This window comes from Bos indicus x Bos taurus, chromosome 13 (genome assembly GCF_003369695.1).
Source record: "Bos indicus x Bos taurus breed Angus x Brahman F1 hybrid chromosome 13, Bos_hybrid_MaternalHap_v2.0, whole genome shotgun sequence".
In the NCBI taxonomy this organism is placed as follows: domain Eukaryota; kingdom Metazoa; phylum Chordata; class Mammalia; order Artiodactyla; family Bovidae; genus Bos; species Bos indicus x Bos taurus.
In genome coordinates, this window is record NC_040088.1 from 72,471,043 (window position 1) to 72,489,154 (window position 18,112).

At 42.4% G+C, this 18,112-nt stretch overlaps 2 protein-coding genes across 3 annotated transcripts in view; one reads left to right on the forward strand and one right to left on the reverse strand.

Moving 5' to 3' along the window:
• The window catches only part of LOC113903691 (ankyrin repeat domain-containing protein 16-like), a 75,384-nt gene continuing 57,272 nt past the window's right edge, over window positions 1–18,112 (forward strand). For both annotated transcript variants that reach the window (XM_027560251.1, XM_027560250.1), the window contains exon 1: window positions 1–605. In XM_027560251.1, the coding sequence (XP_027416052.1) occupies window positions 316–605 (290 nt within the window). In that variant the 5' untranslated portion in view covers window positions 1–315. The remainder of the gene's footprint in view (window positions 606–18,112) is intronic.
• LOC113903694 (ankyrin repeat domain-containing protein 26-like) overlaps window positions 10,854–18,112 on the reverse strand; it is a 75,556-nt gene continuing 68,297 nt past the window's right edge. The window contains exons 24-27 of the mRNA XM_027560254.1: window positions 17,790–18,080; window positions 17,008–17,197; window positions 12,231–12,275; window positions 10,854–11,093 (exon numbers count right to left, since the gene is read on the reverse strand). Coding sequence (XP_027416055.1) covers window positions 11,050–11,093; window positions 12,231–12,275; window positions 17,008–17,197; window positions 17,790–18,080 — 570 coding nt within the window. The 3' untranslated portion in view covers window positions 10,854–11,049. The remainder of the gene's footprint in view (window positions 11,094–12,230; window positions 12,276–17,007; window positions 17,198–17,789; window positions 18,081–18,112) is intronic.

Sequence of the window (18,112 nt, forward strand, 5' to 3'; positions counted from 1 at the left end):
AGGGCGAGGCCACAGGCGGGGCCGCACGGGCCCCACCCCGTCCTCGCGGGCTCGCACCGCCTGTGACCGGACCTGAGGTGGTGGTACCTGGGGTTCACCTAATCTTTCTCCTCAAAGTGCAACCAGTGCGGGCGGTAGTCTCCGCGCGTGCGTTCGCTGCGGCCCGCGGGTCGCGTGGTCAGCTCGGAACCTGAGGGTGTCGGGGAAGGTCGGGGCGTCTGGGAAAGGGTCCTGACAGGCAGGGTGGAGGAGGATCGCGGGGCCGGGCCCGGGGGAGGGTCGCCAAGCGTTCCCGCAGGACTCGAGCCCGTGGCCATGACCGCGCTCCGGGTTCCGCGGCGGCTGTGCTGGTTGGTGCTGGATGAGAGGAGCTGCACGCGGCTGGGCGCGCGGGCTGCGCGGGGCCTGCCGGAGATACCCTCCTGCACACGCTACGCGCCACAGCCGCTGGGACATCTTGGCCTATCTGGGACCTGGATATCGACGCCGTCAACCAGGACTACAAGCGGGCTCTCTCTGCACGAGGCTGCCTCTATGGGACACCCGGACTGCGTGCGGTACCTGCTGGCCCGGGGGCCGCCGTCGACTGCTTGGAAGGCCGACTGGTAAGTAGCGGGCCTTGCAGAGAGACCCCCACCCTTTCCTGCCGATCTTAGATTCCCACTCTTGGTCAGCCTCCACATCTTGGTCAGCCTCTCAGGCTTCCCCACAGAACATCACTGCTGTCCTTGTGGGGTTAACTGCTCCAGCCTTCTGTTTCAGACTGCCTCCCATGATAGAGCAGAGAGCTGTAATGAACATGTTCAGATCCCCTGGAGAAGGAAATGGCAACCCACTTCAGTATTCTTGCCTGGAGAATTCCATGGACAGAGGAGCCTGGCAGGCTACAGTCCATGGGGTCTCAGATTTGGACACTACTGAGCGACTATCACTCATTCATTCACTCACCCTGCCTATAGCAAGGGTCCCAGGTGTGATGTTTTTTCTGGAAACATCTCGCTAAATGATTATTGCACAGATGACATTGTTCTAATTTTCTGTTTTGAAATTCCTAGTTATAGCTTATCAGAAATTTGCAAAGACAGCCGGGAAGTCCCATGCACCTTTTCTCCATCTTGCCCCAAAGTGAATGTCTTACAACTAGAGTACAGTCACAAGAAGAAACTGACACTGCTATGACATTGCTACTATCAGGGCCCTTACTCCCATTTCACAGGTATATAGATGAGCACAGGTGTGTGGGGTCCTCTGTGTAGTTTTATCACATGACCTCCACAGTCACCATGCTCACCTGTAACCATTATACAAAGCAATTGCATTCTGTTATTAATAGATGCACACAATCTTCAGTACTGACTGTCCACCTCCATAGACATTTGAACACCTGAAGATTCATACCATGATAAAGTTCCTGAATGAATCCACAAGGGATTGCTGATTTTACATAGACAAGAAGAGCATCAGAAAGATATACAGCTAAGTAAAACGCATCTTGCCCACTGGCATGGGGGAATACGCCTGCTTACGTTTTGAGGTTTGGGCTTTGGCTGTGACTGAGCCCAAGACATTTTCTTCTGCTGCTAGTAAGTTGGTCCAAAGATAGTGGAGGCGTATTACCTTTTTAAAAACAGTTCTGTGGATAAAGAAACAGCCTCCCCAAACAACCATCAGAAGGCCAAGTCTCATTTGACTCTGTGCTTAGGAAGTGCAGTTACAGCAAGACATTTTGCCCGTTCTCACCTTACTGGCTTTCTCATGTCCCTTCTACCCTGGATTTGTTCCCTCTGTAAAGCACTTCTTCACGATTCCAGCCTTCATGTATCTTGGTTTCTCCTTTTTGATTTTTTGTTCACTCTCATTACTACATTACCAAAACTAAAAAAACAAAACATTTTAAATACAGCAGTGTGTACATGACTGTCTCAAACTCACTAGCTATCCCAACAAGGACCTACTGTATAGCACAGGGAAGTCTGCTCAATGTTATGTGGCAGCCTGGATAGGAGAGGGCTTTGGGGGAGAATTGTTGTTCAGTTGCTCATTCGTGTCCAACTCTGTGTGACCTCATGGACTGCAGCATGCCAGGCTTCCCTATCTTTCACCATCTCCCGGAGCTTGCTTAAACTCATGTCCATTGAGTCAGTGATGCCATGCAACCATCTCACCCTCTATCGTCCCCTTCTCCTCCTGCTTTCATTCTTTCCCAGCATCAGGGTCTTTTCCAATGAGTCAGCTCTTCACATCAGGTGGCCAGAGTATTGGAGCTTCATCGTCAGTCCTTCCAATGAATATTATGGGTTGATTTCCTTTGGGATTGACTGGTTTGATCTCCTGACTGTCCAAGAGATTCTCAAGAGTCTTCTCCAAGGGGGAGAATGGATACATGTATTATATCTATAGCTGAGTCACTTTACTGTTCACCTGAAACTATCACAACATTGTTAATCGGCTATACCCCAATAAAAAATAAAAAATTAAACAAAAAAATGAAATAGTGTTGGTAGTTAATACCAAAGCAGTCCTGTGTAGTCAAAGGCATGGTTTTTGCAGTAGTCATGTATGGATGTGAGAGTTGGACCATAAAGAAGAGCTGAGAGCTGAAGAGTTGATGCTTTTGAACTGTGGTGTTCAAAAGAGAAGACTCTTGAGAGTCCCTTGGACTGCAAGGAGATCAAACCAGTCAATCTTAAAGGAAATCAGTCCTGAATATTCAGGACTGAAAATCAGTCCTGAAAGGACTGATGCTGAAGCTGAAGCTCCAATACTTTGGCCACCTGATGTGAAGAACTGATTCATTAGAAAAGACCCTGATGCTGGGAAGGATTGAAGGGAGGAGGAGAAGGGGACTTCAGAATGAGATGGTTGGATGACATCACCAATTTGATGGACATTGGTTTGAGCAAGCTCCAGGAGTTAGTGATGGACAGGGAAGCCTGGCTTGCTGCAGTCCATAGGGTCACAAAGAGTCAGACACGACTGAATGACTGAACTGAACTGATTTTCCAGTAGTCATGTATGGATGTGAGAATTGGACCATAAAGAAAGCTGAGCACCAGAGAACTGATGCTTTTGAGCCGTGGTGCTGGTGAAAACTCTTGAGAGTCCCTTGGACTGCAAGGAGATCTAACCAGTCAATCCTAAAGGAAATCAATCCTGAATATTCACTGGAAGGACTGATGCTGAAGCTGAACTTCCAATATTTTGGCCACCTAATGCAAAGAGCCAACTTAATAGAAAAGACCCTAATGCTGGGAAAGACTGAGGGCAGGAGGAGAAGGGGATGACAGAGGACTAGATGGTTGGATGGCATCATCAACTCAATGGACATGGGTTTGGGCAAGCTCTGGGAGATGGTGAAGGACAGGGAAGCCTGGTGTGCTGCAGTCCATGGGGTCACAAAGACTTGGAGAAGACTGACCCCCTGAACGACAACAATAACACATAAAACAGATAACCAACGAGGACCTGTTGTATATCACAGAGAGCTCTACTCAGTTTTATATAATAACCTATGTGGGAAAAGAAGCTGAAAAGAATGGAGATATGTATGTATATAGAACGGATTCACTTTGCTGGACACCTGAAACTAACACAACACTGTGAGTCAAATATACTTCAGTGAAATTTTTCAAAAAATTGCTTCCTGCTGGAACAAGGCTTTATATCTCTTTAGAACAAATCTCTCCAACTCCTAATAAGTATCTCAGATTCTAAGGGGTCATTCGTATGACTTCCTTCCATTAAATTTGCAGTTTCCTAAAGTACCTTTATTCAGTCCAGTGGGTCATGAGCATTGAGGGGCCCAATGACAACCAGTAACAACCCACGAGAGAAGAAGCCACATTTTGTTGGTTTTCGAATTTCTAGCATCCAGCACAGAGACTAGACTCTGGACTTGGTTGGTTTGGTGTGCAGCTTCTGAAGGACATGATACTCACTCAATAGCTGAGGTGGGGGAATATGATACACAGAGTATTTTAAGAAGATAGATTTTTCTAGACTTTTCAGACTAGGTGGGTAACGAATGAAAACCTCCTAACTAGGAACATTCCCCCCACCTCTTGAATCTATTTAAAATAAAGGAGGACACACTACAAAGGAAAACTAATGGAAATGGAGCAGAACACTGTGAAGACCTCCCCATGGCACCTGCCTCTTGTTGGTAGAAAAGCTTTAGCCTCTGAGGCTTTGCCCAAGTCCCAAAGAGCAAACATAATCAGAGAAGTGCGAAAATGCTGAAATAAATGAAAACGGTCCAAGACAAAACAACAATAGTTAAAGCATCAAAGTCAGCTCCTCCTCAAGGGCTGTAGATAACATTCTGAGCCATATCCTGGAGTTCTGCAGATACTGAAACCCCCACCAGGTGGAAGAAGTTAACTGCATGCTGACTACACCTATGTAGACCCCAGACCAGTTGAAACCTGATGGTTGATGATACTGACTCCTAAAATCACCCACTTAGTTCACCACCAACCAATCCAGAAGGATGTACACCAGCTATCAGGCATCTCACACCCTCACCCCTAACAGTGCCTTTAGAAACCCTTCCCTGAATTTGGGGGAGAATGGATACATGTATATGTGTGGCTGAGTCACTCTGCTGTGCACCTGAAACTCACCACATTGTTGGCTATGCTCCAATAATATACGTTTTTTAAAAAAATTATTTTTGTCCTTAGGAAATCTAACCCACATATTTTTCCTTTTCTAGTTTACAAAGAAATGCATTCATTTTTTCCAAAGTCAGTTTAGATGTTTTTGTGAAGGTATATTTTAGATGTGAGCAGTAACTTTGAATAAAACTGATTTCCCCCCGTAATGTCCATGGGCCTCATCCAATCAGCTGAAGACTGCAAGCCCAAATACTGAGGTTTGTCAAAGTGGAAGGATGTTTTCAAATTGTGCTGGAGAAGACTCTTGAGAGTCCTTTGGACTGCAAGGAGATCAAACCAGTCAATCCAAAAGGAAATCAACCCTGAATATTTATTGGAAGGACTGATACTGAAACTGAAGCTCCAATATTTGGGCCACCTGATGCAAAGAGCGATTGCTCGGAAAAGACCCTAATTCTGGGAAGGACTGAAGGCGGGAGGAGAAAGGGGCAGCACAGGACAAGATGCTTGGATGGCGTCACCGACTCAGTGGACATGAATTTGAGCTAACTCCAAAAGACAGTGTAGCCCTGAAGTAGACAGAGGAGCCCTGAAGACTGCAGTCCATGGGGTCGCAAAGAGTGGAACACAACTTAGCAACTGAACAGCAACCGAAAAGTGGAAGAGTTCAAGTCTGAAGCATAGAAACCCCCGACTGTTGTTCTGGGGATTCAGATTCAAGACTGCAACATCAACTCTTCCCTGAATCTCCAGTCTGCTGGCTCACTCTACAGATTTCAGGTCTCCTGACAGATGGATAGATAAATAGCGAATCCCCTACTGTCTTTATTCCCCCTCTGGAGAACCTTAAAAATTCTACTGTATTCTAGCAGTGTGGCTCTAGTTATGTTTCACTGTATCCAGGCAGCAGGAATATAGTTATGTTTATTATTATAGTAAAATACATTGTGGTAGTCATCTTGTAAGTCAAATCATTATGCTCTACACCTTAAACTTATACACTGCTGCATGTTAATTACATCTCAATAAAACTGGAAGGGAAAAAAATTGCAATTTGGGAAACAGAGATTCAGGTTAAACTGAAAGAGTGTTCCAAAAAGGAGTCAGGGGTTTATGAAGACAAAAGGCCACAGGTTGTCAAAAATTGCCTGATGAGAACTGTGAGCGACTCTGATACAAGCCAGGAAATATTTGTCCTTACGGAATCACAAGTTATTTAGGGGAGGGGTGGTCCAAGAAGTAGCTTGAGTTTTTGGCAGATATTCTGGAGGACTTCATTAGGACAACAAATGATCGGAAGGTCAGATTCCATCCAGGCTGAGACATGCCTGTGTCACACTCGTTAATGGCCTCCTGGCTCTGTTTCAGAGAGCTCTTTAGGGAGCATTATTGTCGTTGAGTGGCTAAGTCATGTTCAACTCTTTGTGACCCAATGGACTGCAGCACGCCAGGCTTTCCTATCCTTCACTATCTCATGGAGTTTGTTCAAATTAGGGAACGTTAAGACTCCATGGTTTTTCTTTCACAAAAGGCAGTATGAAATCTGTCCCTGACTTCTGCTCAAGTGAACAACTGTAACAGGGAAGACCCTTTTGTATTCTATTACAAGTTCAGCACTAAAGGGATGTTGCCTTTATGCTTATATGATACATAGTTGCTCTTCGCTGGGAGCCTTGCCTCCCGCATAATAAGGATTAAGCTTAAATACCTGTGTTTACCTCCCAGGAAACAACCTGACCAAGCTCGCCTGTCAATGACTGCAGGAAGGGAATTAACACATTCCCTTCAGAGGCTGATGGGAACCAGGAAAGGTTTGACTTTACTCTTTCTCCTTTTAGTGTAAACCAAGCCTGAATTCTAACTCAGGAAAGATGGTTCTTATGGGACATGAGTCCACCATTAACTTGATCTACCAGCTTTCCAAACAAAGTTGCTATTCCTTGCCCCAATAATTCATCTCTTGATTTATCGGCCCATCCTGTAGGAAGCAACAGGACTTGGTAACAGGATGATGCTGCTTATGTCTAAGGCCTTCAAGTGAGCGTCAGCTCACTGGCTGGTGCTGCTGTATACGTAACAGTTTACCAGAGATCTCTTCCTTGCAGACGAGGCAAAGTCTCTGCCAGTTGTAAATGAGCATGACTACCTGTACTCAGGTGTGTCCTGTAGGGGAGGACAAAAACTGTCCTAGGTTCATCTGGCTGGTTAAGAAGCGACTTAACATGAGACAGATTAACAGGAGAAAAGCAAACAAAAGGTTAACAACGTATATATTTCTGTATACATGGGTGAGAACCAGAAAACATGAGTAACTCACCAGAATGGTTGAAACCCTCACCTTAAATGCCATCTTCAGCTAGAGACAGAGGAGGATGCTGTGGGTAGTGGTTTGGGACTAGAATGTGGAGGAAGGTGATTCACATGGAGATGGAAAAGCAAGTGTTTGGAACTCTCTGTAAATATTTGGAGTTCCCCTGACCACACCTGGCCCACATTTTTTCTCAGTATCTCTCATAGTAGCTGTCTTCCTGGGCCAGCCCCTTTATCTAAACTATTCAACATTTAAGGAGGCGGTCAAAAGAAAGGCTTTGAGTCTTTTGTTTCTTAAAAATATTCTGCCTAAAATCATTCTCTTGCCAAAGAGACACATTTTGGGGTGACAAATTTTGCTTCCCTACAATGCCCTGGATCAGGTGGAAAAGGTTAATACGGAAACCCAAGGAGGAAGCCACCTTGCTTCCCAAAATAGTCCCTAAAATGTTGGGGGACTTGCTTAGATTCCTGAATCTAAGACTTGGGGGACTTCGGCTGAGACCAATGTCTTTTGCTCAGTAAGGGTCTTGCTGATTAAATGTTGCCCAAGACAAGCCAAAAGGATTTGGTGCCCATCAACTTCAAGTTTCCTTGGACTGGTTACAGTGGCTGAATTGCGGCCTAAAACTCTTCTAGGAACAAGGAGGGAAATTGTGGGGAAATAAACTTCCCTGGGATTTCTCAGCGGTTTTGTAAAAAGCTCAGATCTTCTGAGACTCTTCAGCACAGACATCTGCAACCGTTCATCTAATTAATAGCTCCAATCTGAAAGAATTCATAGTCTCATCTCCCCAAGGAGCAGGAGAGACCTACAGCCCAGAGTAGGTCCCCCGAAGGTGCTCCATCTCCCTAAGAATCTATATTTCAAGAAGGGATGAGGCCCAAAACCTTGGAGACTCCAGGTCAGGCTCCTGGAGAGATTTTGTTATCAGCAAAGCCCATAAACAGTTGCCAGGTTAAACAAACAAACAAACAAACATATTAGGAATAAAAATACTAACCTCCTTTCCCTTGTGCTTAGTCTGGTTTCTCTTGCTTGCTGAGTGTTTCCTGCAGAGGCCTTGCTTCCAGCTCTTCAAACCCCAGTTCCTGGTGTGAACCAGCTTGGCCGATGCTCTTGCTTGGGCTGGGGGTGCCGTGTGTGGAGACGCTGCACCCACCTTAATGCAAGATGGCAATGAGCCTTGTGAGCCCCATTACTGGGAGCAGCTGTGCCTGTCTCTGCTCCCCAGAACCCCGCCAACTCCACCCATTCCCCGCTGATGAGAGCCCTACGGAGCAGCCCCACCCATGGCCTTTTGGAGACTGTGGGCTGTACAGTGGGTGCTCCCACTTCTCGGTTCCTTTGCTTCTTAACACAACTCATTTCATTGGCGGAGAAACACTGGGCAGAAGGACCCTTTTTGGGGTGGGTGACACCTTTACTTACGTACCAAAGGCCAGAGTAAGGAGGACATCCTTCCCAGGAGAGGAGAAGGCCCTTCTCAGCAGCAGGGACAAGGTTTTCTTCCGTTCTGCACCTGCTGTTGTGGAACAACTGACCTGCTCTCAACACACGGCCCCAGGTGCAGTCCTGGGCGAGGGGGCAACGCCTGTATGTTTACTGTGAGATATTTAATAAGAACTGTGTCTCTGATCACAATGACCTGTCCGTGCCTTCAGGATAAAAGGAAAGAATACTGAAAGCCTAGCCAAAAGGAGGGAGTGTCTCCAAAAGGTCAGTTAGAGTGAACGCCAAGAGGTAGGAGGAATTCAGATAGACAAGGGCAGGAAAGGTGTGGCTTTGATTCAGCGATGTGGTAGTCATCAGTGACTTGGGAGTAGTTTTGAGGAAAGAAAGGGAAGACAGTCTAGAACTGCTAGGGATACAGGTAAACCTTTCAAGAAGTGTGTTGTGGGACCTCAGATTGTCTGGTACAAGTGAGAGGGGAGAAGCATGGTGAGAAGTTCGTAGAGAAGAGATCTAAAATATTAATCAGAAGATACAAAATAATAAAAGTAGCAGGATCACTGGGCAGTGCAGCACTGAGACCCTTGGAGAGGGTGGTGGGGGAGAAGGATCATCAGTCTCATATGAAACTGGAGTTCTGCCGAGTCAGATCACTGAGAGGACAGAAAGACAAGGGGATGAAGGATTAAGTGAGCATTAGTAACATGTCAGCTCTTGGAACTGTTGGTGAGGAAAACACTTCCTCCACCCTCTTAGGTTCAGTTATTGGGAATCTGCCAATTAAATTGACAAAAGCAGATAACCATGAGAAAACAACATTTAAATAGCTTTCCAGGAATGATGTACACATGTGAGAGTTGGAGTGTAAAAAGGCTCAGTGCTGAAGAATTGATGCTTTCAAACTGTGGTGCTGGAGAAGACTCTTGAGAGTCCCTTGGACAGCAAGGAGAAAAAACCAGTCAATCCTAAAGGAGATCAACCCTGAATATTCATTGGAAGGACTGATGCTGAAGCTCCAATACTTTGGCCACTTGATGGGAAGAGCTGACTTACTGGAAAAGGCCCTGATGCTGTGAAAGATTGCGGCCGAGGGAGAAGGGGGTGACAGAGGATGAGCTAGTTAGGTGGCATCTTCGACTAAATGGACATTGAGTTTGAGCAAACTCCGGGAGGTGGTGAAGGACAGGGAAGCCTGGCATGTTGCAGTCCATGGGGTCGCAAAGAGATGGACGTGACTGAGCGACAACAATAACAACCACGTGCAGAGGTTCACAAAGAAATGTGACTTGAGGGGGTGACTACAACCGGGAGTTGATATACTACTTAATAAATGCCAGGGAGTAGGAGATAAAGGCATCTTCTGAAAAACAGGTGACTTGGGGAAGGAGGGGCACTTATAACAAAAAACATTTAAGAAATATAAATGGTACCTTAGGAGGAGATAGGGGAGTTTTGCGAAAATGTCTGGCGCTTGGAACTTTTCTCTCATTTTAACACGGTTTCCAAAAGTAAATCAAAAGTCAATTAAAACCAATTCAAATGCATTTCTTTTTATAGCTGAATAATATACAGCTTCTTTATTCATTCATCTATTGATGTACATCTAGGTTACTTCCATGTCCTAGCTATTGTAAGTAGTGCTGCAGTGAACACTGGGGTACATGTGTCTTTTTGGAATTTGCTCTATGATGCAGGGAACCCAAAGTTGGTGCTTTGTGACAAACTAGAAGGGTGGAATGGGGAGGAAGGTGAGAGGGAGGTTCAAGAGGGAGGGGACATATGCATACCTATGGCCGATTCAAGTCAATGTATGGCAGAAACCATCACAATATTGTAAAGTAATTATCCTCTAATTAAAAATAAATTTTAAAAAAAAGTTAATTCATTGCAAAGGCAAAAACTCAGGCAAATCTTATTTCTCCATGAGGAAAGACCTATGAATCCATGTTTACAGTTACATATAATAAGTTTTATGCCACTATTAACAGTTGTAAGACATCAAAACATTGATGGTAGCCATAACAGCAGTATCTAAATCTTTAGGTCTATATATAGTGATAAAAACTGGAAAATACAAAAAAGCTATCATCAACACCACTAAATATTAATGACAAGTCTGGTTGTTTGGGTGCTGTTTAAACAGCTGATATTAGGGTTTGAGTTCATACAGGGCTGCTCAAATGGTAAAGAATCCACCTGCAATTCAGGTGACCTGGGTTTGATCCCTGGTTCTGGAAGATCCCCTGGAGAAGGGAATGGCTCCCTGCTCCAGTATTCTTGCCTGGAGAATTCCATGGACAGAGGAGCCTGGCGGGCTCGTCCATGGGATCACAAAGAGTCGACATGGCTGAGTGACTAACAGTATCACTTTGAATATGGAAAACTCAACAGTGCTGGCTTTTAAGTCTGCTAAATTAGATGCAGAGAAACATCACTTAAAATACCATATACATTGTTATCATACACACATAATATGAAAATATTTTCCTTTAATAAAGAATTTCTCATCAGGTTTAATGGGAAACAATGAAAACTTCACGTAAACAGTCCCGTAGGGAAACTTTTACTATTCATCATTCAAATCATATCTTTTTTCGTCAAAGTCTGTACATATTCTTGTGATGTTTTCCATAGTAGGTCCTCATATACATTTGACCCATCTGTAGATCCTCAAGGAGACACTCTAAAGGAATTAGATGCAAATTCAGCATCAACTGGAAAGAAAAGGAAAGAATTATATTCTTTACCTAAAATACTTGAGTTAACTAAGTATTAGTTAAGAAAAAACAAAAAACAAAAACAAAACTGAGACCTATTCAAGTGTTCCGAAGAATGAAATATATCTATAGATGACACAACACAAAAAACAAGATTACAATTATATAATCTGCTCATGGTCATGTGGCTGAGTATCAGGGCTTCTGGTTTTCTCATTCTTCATTCATTGACTCGATAACTACATGCAGAGGTGCTGTGACAAGCACTGGAATTACAAGATGAAGGTGCCCCAGTCCACCCTGAAAAATGATATGCCCTAAACTGGAAAAATACATGAACAGCGGATTTCCATACAGAGTCATAAATACTAAGACAGATATAAAAGATGGCACAAGGAGCACTCAAAAGGGACAGCAGCCTTGTGTCAGTACTGCCAGCTTTTTGATGGAGGTGATATGTAAGTAGCTATCTGAAGGACAGGAGAAAGTACAAGAGGTAGAGGGGAGAAACATGTACAAAGAAACATGTACATGAGGAAGCACACCTGTGGGATCCTACACAGTCTGGCTGGTTAGATGCAGAGTTGAGGGGCAGAGGAGGGTGGTAGAGAGATAAGGGCAACTACTTTGGCAGGACCCAAATTGAGGTGGGTGTTTGGAGCTTTTCCTGAGCGTGAAAGATAAACTGGTGACAAAGTCAGTGACAGAGGAGTTTTAAAGTCACCACCAAGTGACAGCTACACAAACATGACTGCTTCAGCCTGGGTTCCTAACCGTAACCACTATCAGACACTTGAGACGCTGATGAACTCCACGTATTCTGAGAATAGTGTCAGGGTGTAGGCAGATAGTTCCACAGGGATGGAGGCAGCAGAAGAAGGAAATAGCAGAAATAAAAGAAATACCTAGACCTTTTGGGCTTGTTTTTCAAGCAATGGAACATGGTGAAAAAATGAGGAAGAAGGAATTTTTCACTATGACTGCTCATGCTCACATTTTTCATTAGCTATATGTAAGAAAAAATATTTAAGATAGCAACTGTTATCCAAACAATGGAAAGAGACGCCACTGACTGTTTACCATGTATTTCAGAAATCAATGTCTAAGTTTAACTCATACGTTTTGGCAACATACCTTCTTCTAGTTCTCTAGTTATACTCCTGCCAACTCCTGCTGCATCTGAAATAAGTCAAATATTATGTTTAAGTTAAACAAGAGATATTTTCATAGGAATGACATATAATTTCCTACATGTGACATTTAAATAATACTTTGAGACTAGACCTAACTTGAAGATTACTTAGGTAGAAAAATAATCCCATAAATAAAAGAAAATGAATTCCTACTTATTCTGCTTTTAGATAACAGAGAACATATATATGGAATGCTATTTAGATTAATCTGATAAAAAGTATAATAAATATCAGTCTATTGAGTACACATAATTTCAGAGAATTAGGGAATGACCCATAATCCTGGTAATGATGCACAAGATCACCATCTTCTCCCTTAACAGCTCCTGCCCTAAATATGTACTTCCGAGACCTTTATTTTGATTTCTAGGTGAGGATCATGTTCAAATGAAGTAGTTTGAAGTCGAATATTAATAAGAAGAACACATCTGCAGTTTTCTTTAAAGTTTTCCTTTTAGCGAAGCATAGAAAGGTGAGAAAATTATACACAAGAAAACAATGTACCAGCAAGTTTTAATTCTAAAGGTGTTTAGCGAGAAGGATTCTCTCACAGTGTTAGTTTCTGAACTATGTCCCATAGAAGGGGAAGGTCCCTTGGGGGTCACTGAAGGGTTGAGGAAACAGAGAAGTCACAGCTGCACGGTCTCTGGCCACTCCTTTAGCTAAATGACTCTATACTTGTCTCTTATATAATACGGTTCTGTGCAGAAGGTTTTTTTTAAAAAGAAAGGTTGTTTTTAAGGTACAAGACTCATTGATGTAGTCAAAGTTACAATTCTACAAAAGAGTCTAGAGTCCTATGCCAGCTAATTCCTCAGATTAAGAAAACACATATAGTTTTTTAACTATAACATAGAGAAAATGAATATGTAAAACCTTGTTACATAGTTCAGTAATGCTTGTGGCATTTAATAAATGTTTTAAATTATGTCTTAAATGTGTGAACAAAAATAAATCAGTATCAAACTCCTATTTGTAGCAGTCGATATAGTTAATTTGTAAAGCATAGGTATTTTTTAAACACAGGACAGGAAACTTGAAAATCTTTAGTTGAATCAAGCAGGCCAAAATTGAAGAGATTAGTCTTAAGAGGATGTTCGTTTCCTCCTGATAAAACCTGGTTTATTAAAATGAGTCAGCACAATGAATTATCCACATTTTGAGTTATTTAGGACAAAATTTAAAACACAAATAAGATCTCTCTTTACTATTTAGCCTACTTCTATCCGAGCTCTCATGGTTAATTGTTATATACAAAAAGAATGAGTGTAATCTCAACTATAAATCTGGTCAGAAATTACAGTTGAACTTCATTTCCTCAGCCCGAAGTTTCAAAGGGAGGACTTATACTCCTACCCTCCTCATGAGAAGCAAGGAGATTTACAAGAAATATTTTTCTGAGCAATTGTAGAATGTTTCTAAATTTGTAGTTAAAGCAAACATGAAAAAATTTTAAATGAAGCTCACTTTTGTCTCTATCTCAACACTATACAGCCTTGACGTACTCCTTTTCCTATTTGGAACCAGTCTGTTCCATGTCCAGTTCTAACTGTTGCTTCCTGACATGCATTCAGGTTTCTCAAGAGGCAGGTAAGGTGGTCTGGTATTCCCATCCTATTCTAAATCCTTTCAGAATTTTCCACAGTTTATTGTGATCCACACAGTCAAAGGCTTTGGCATAGTCAATAAAGCAGAAGTAGATGTTTTTCTGGAACTCTTGCTTCTTCCATGATCCAGCATATGTTGGCAATTTGATCTCTGGTTCCTCTGCCTTTTGTAAAACCAGCTTGAACATCTGGAATTTCATGGTTCACATATTGCTGAAGCCTGGCTTGGAGAATTTTGAGCATTACTTTACTAGTGTGTGAGATGAGTGCAATTGTGCAGTAGTTCGAGCATTCTTTGCATTGCCTTTCTTTGGGATTGGAATGAAAACTGACCTTTTTAGTCCTGTGGCCACTACTGAGTTTTCCAAATTTGCTGGCATATTGAGTGCAGCACTTTCACAGCATCATCTTTCAGGATTTGAAATAGCTCAATTGGAATTCCATCACCTCCACTAGCTTTGTTCGTAGTGACGCTTTCTAAGGCCCACTTGACTTCACATTCCAGGAGGTCTGGCTCTAGGTGAGTGATCACACTATCGTGATTATCTTGGTCATGAAGATCTTTTTTGTACAGTTGTTCCCTGTATTCTTACCACCTCTTCTTAATATCTTCTGCTTCTGTTAGGTCCATACCATTTCTGTCCTTTGTTGTGACCATTTTTGCATGAAATGTTCCCTTGGTATCTCTAATTTTCTTGAAGAGATCTCTAGTCTTTCCCATTCTGTTGTTTTCCTCTATTTCTTTGCATTGATCGCTGAGGAGGCTTTCTTATCTCTTCTTGCTATTCTTTGGAACTCTGCATTCAGATGCTTATATCTTTCCTTTTCTCCTTTGCTTTTCACTTCTCTTCTTTTCACAGCTATTTGTAAGGCCTCCCCAGACAGCCATTTTGCTTTTTTGCATTTCTTTTCCATGGGGATGGTCTTGATCCCTGTCTCCTGTACAGTGTCACGAACCTCCGTGCATAGTTCATCAGACACTCTGTCCATCAGATCTAGTCCCTTAAATCTATTTCTCACTTCCACTGTATAATCATAAGGGATTTGATTTAGGTCATACTTGAATGGTCTGGTGGTTTTCTCTACTTTCTTCAATTTAAGTCTGAATTTGGCAATAAGGAGTTCATGATCTGAGCTACAGTCAGCTCCCGGTCTTGTTTTTGCTGACTGTGTAGAGCTTCTCCAACTTTGGCTGCAAAGAATATAATCAATCTGATTTCGGTGTTGACCATCTGGTGATGTCCATGTGTAGAGTCTTCTCTTGTGTTGTTGGAAGAGGGTGTTTGTTATGACCAGTGGATTCTCTTGGCAAAAGTCTATTAGTCTTTGCCCTGCTTCATTCCGTATTCCAAGGCCAAATTTGCCTGTTACTCTAGGTGTTTCTTGACTTCCTTCTTTTGCATTCCAGTCCCCTATAATGAAAAGGACATCTTTTTGGGGTGTTAGTTCTAAAAGGTCTTGTAGGTCTTCATAGAACCGTTCAGCTTCTTCAGCATTACTGGTTGGGGCATAGATTTGGATTACTGTGATATTGAATGGTTTGCCTTGGAAACAAACAGAGATCATTCTGTTGTTTTTGAGATTGCATCCAAGTACTGCATTTCGGACTCTTTAGTTGACCATGATGGCTACTCCATTTCTTCTAAGGGATTCCTGCCCACAGTAGTAGATATAGTGGTCATCTGAGTTAAACTCACCCATTCCAGTCCATTTCAGTTCGCTGATTCCTAGAATGTCGATGTTCACTCTTGCCATCTCCTGTTTGACCACTTCCAATTTGCCTTGATTCATGGACCTAACATTCCAGGTTCCTGTGCAATATTGCTCTTTACAGCACGATTCCCTAAATGATTTGCATTTTTTAAGTTGCCATATAGTAAATGGAATGTCCCACTAAACTGAACACTGAAAGCACAGAGCAGACCTCCTGTAAACAATGATAGTTGTAAACATGTTCTAAAGAAGTACACATGTGTCTGGGGCTCCTCAACTAACAAGTCACAGTTGGGAGAGGAGAGAAAGGGCGTCAGAGAGAAAGGGAGGTGGCCTCACAGTGATATCTGCTGCCCTCTGGGACACACCTGCCTCCAGGAAAGAGTCTAGGGATGAAGAAACACCCCATCCCTCAAAGCCACGTTCAAGTATTTGCTTTCACCACCCTAGTATAAATGTTTCACTCGTGACCTCAGAAAAATTAAGCATTTGGCTCTGAGGAATCACCTAGAGCCACAATCTCAAGGGTAGGATGAGAAAGTCATTGGGTGAGACTGAAAAGGGCTAAAACAGCCCCAGAAACAATTTCAAGCATCCCTTGCTTTTCCAAAGTTCATTTTATGTTACTTCACTTCTACGAAGGGCCTACATAGGCACCTGTTTTTCATAACAACAACAACAACAACAAAAATCTCCTGTTTTTCATAATAACAACAACAACAAAAAAATCTGAAGAGGATTTTTGGTTTCATTTAAAAAGGCAAAAAGCTGAAACGATGTTCAGTGCATGTTTTTACAGTGAGAGGCATCGTGTTCCACAAACAGGGAGACCGGCCCCACCGAGCTCCTTCCCCGGGAGTGACACCCCACCTCTCAGCGTCAAGTCGCCACACCCCTGAACCTTGTGTGGGAGCACCTGTGCTTTACTCGTGCATATTCATTTTATGCATCTACGAGCAGAACGTGTCCTCGGGTCCCTGCTTCTTTGGTTTATGATGTTTTGGCTTATGAAAGGCTTCCTAGGAATGCTCTGCTTTCAGATAGTAGGGAAACCTGGACTAGGCACTGGAGGTGCTGCGATCTGCCCTTTGCATCTTCCACACCCGCCCTGAGTCAGGTCACCATGTTATTTTTAGGCACTCTGTGAATTATCCTGCCAGTCACCCCCATGTTCATTTCCCCCGATTTCACAACCATGATTTTACATAGTGTAGGAAAACTTACAAGGATATAGTATTACTAGTTTGACTTAGGGCCCCTTTGGCAGTGACCATCTAGTTAGCTTTCACTTCCTACTCATCTCAGGAACCTGGCTCTATAAAAATTAGGCTTTAGAGACAAATTAATGAACTAAATTTATTTTGTGATTCTGTGTTTTGACTTACGTGTCTAACTTACTTTCCAATGACTTTCTAACTTTTAGTTCTTCTAGGTAGAGTTTCTTATATTTTTCCAACTCTGCTTGAGAAGTTTTCGTCTTGGAGAGTTCAGATTCCAACTCTTTAATTCTGAGTTCCATCTGACTTATTATGAAAGCAGTATCATTCTCTCGTAACTTCTCTAAGTTTTCTTGAGATGCTGCTTGTATCTAAGTCAAATTTTGAAAGATATATTTCTTTTGTTAATGATTATAACCTGAATAATTGTATTTGTTCCCTTTAGTTTTGAGTCAGTAATTCAGAGAGCAATTTTAAATGTGAAAAAAAGAAAAGTGAAACTTTAAAATAATCATGGTCAATGTGAAATGAATTACATCTGAATTATAAAATTAAAGTGGAATCAATGTTATAGTAGTACTTATGTAACCTGATAAGTCAAAGAATAAGAGGATCAACTTAAAATTTAAAAACTGAACAAGACAACTTGAGAATAATTCAAGAGGATGGTACCCGTTCTAAACCACAGTATTTTTTTTCCTCTTCATGGTGTTGTTTTATGCCAATTGGTCTTATAAGTAAAAGGATCCTCTAGTGAGAATCATTCTGAAATATCAATTTAGTGATAACTGTGATGGAAACTGAAATCTTTCTCTCTTCAGAGAGAGACAAGTGTCCCCTTCCTTCCAGAAATCTACAAAACAAACTGCTCTAAGGGAAGCAGAGGAAACACATAAACTGTATACATCCAAAATGTAATTTACAGTGAGGCGAATTCAAGGATATGACAAATCAACAAATTACCTGTAAAAACATGTTGACTTCTCTTAATTTCTCTCTGAGATCCTGTATCACTCTTTCTTCAACCTCCTGTTTGTAGTGCTCTACTTGACTGTGTTCTATCATATTCAGTTCTATATGACTTTTGAGGGTCACTACTTCTCGCTGCAACTTCTTTTTATGCTTCTCTAGTTTTTCACATCTCTTTTGCATTCCTTTCATAGATAATAACTCCTCTTGAAGAACTTCAATTTTTGCATTCACGTGCAGACACGTTGAACATACAGTTTCCAGCTTTGCTGGAAGATCATCAATCTGCAAGAATAGAACAAATGCCATTTGGTAAC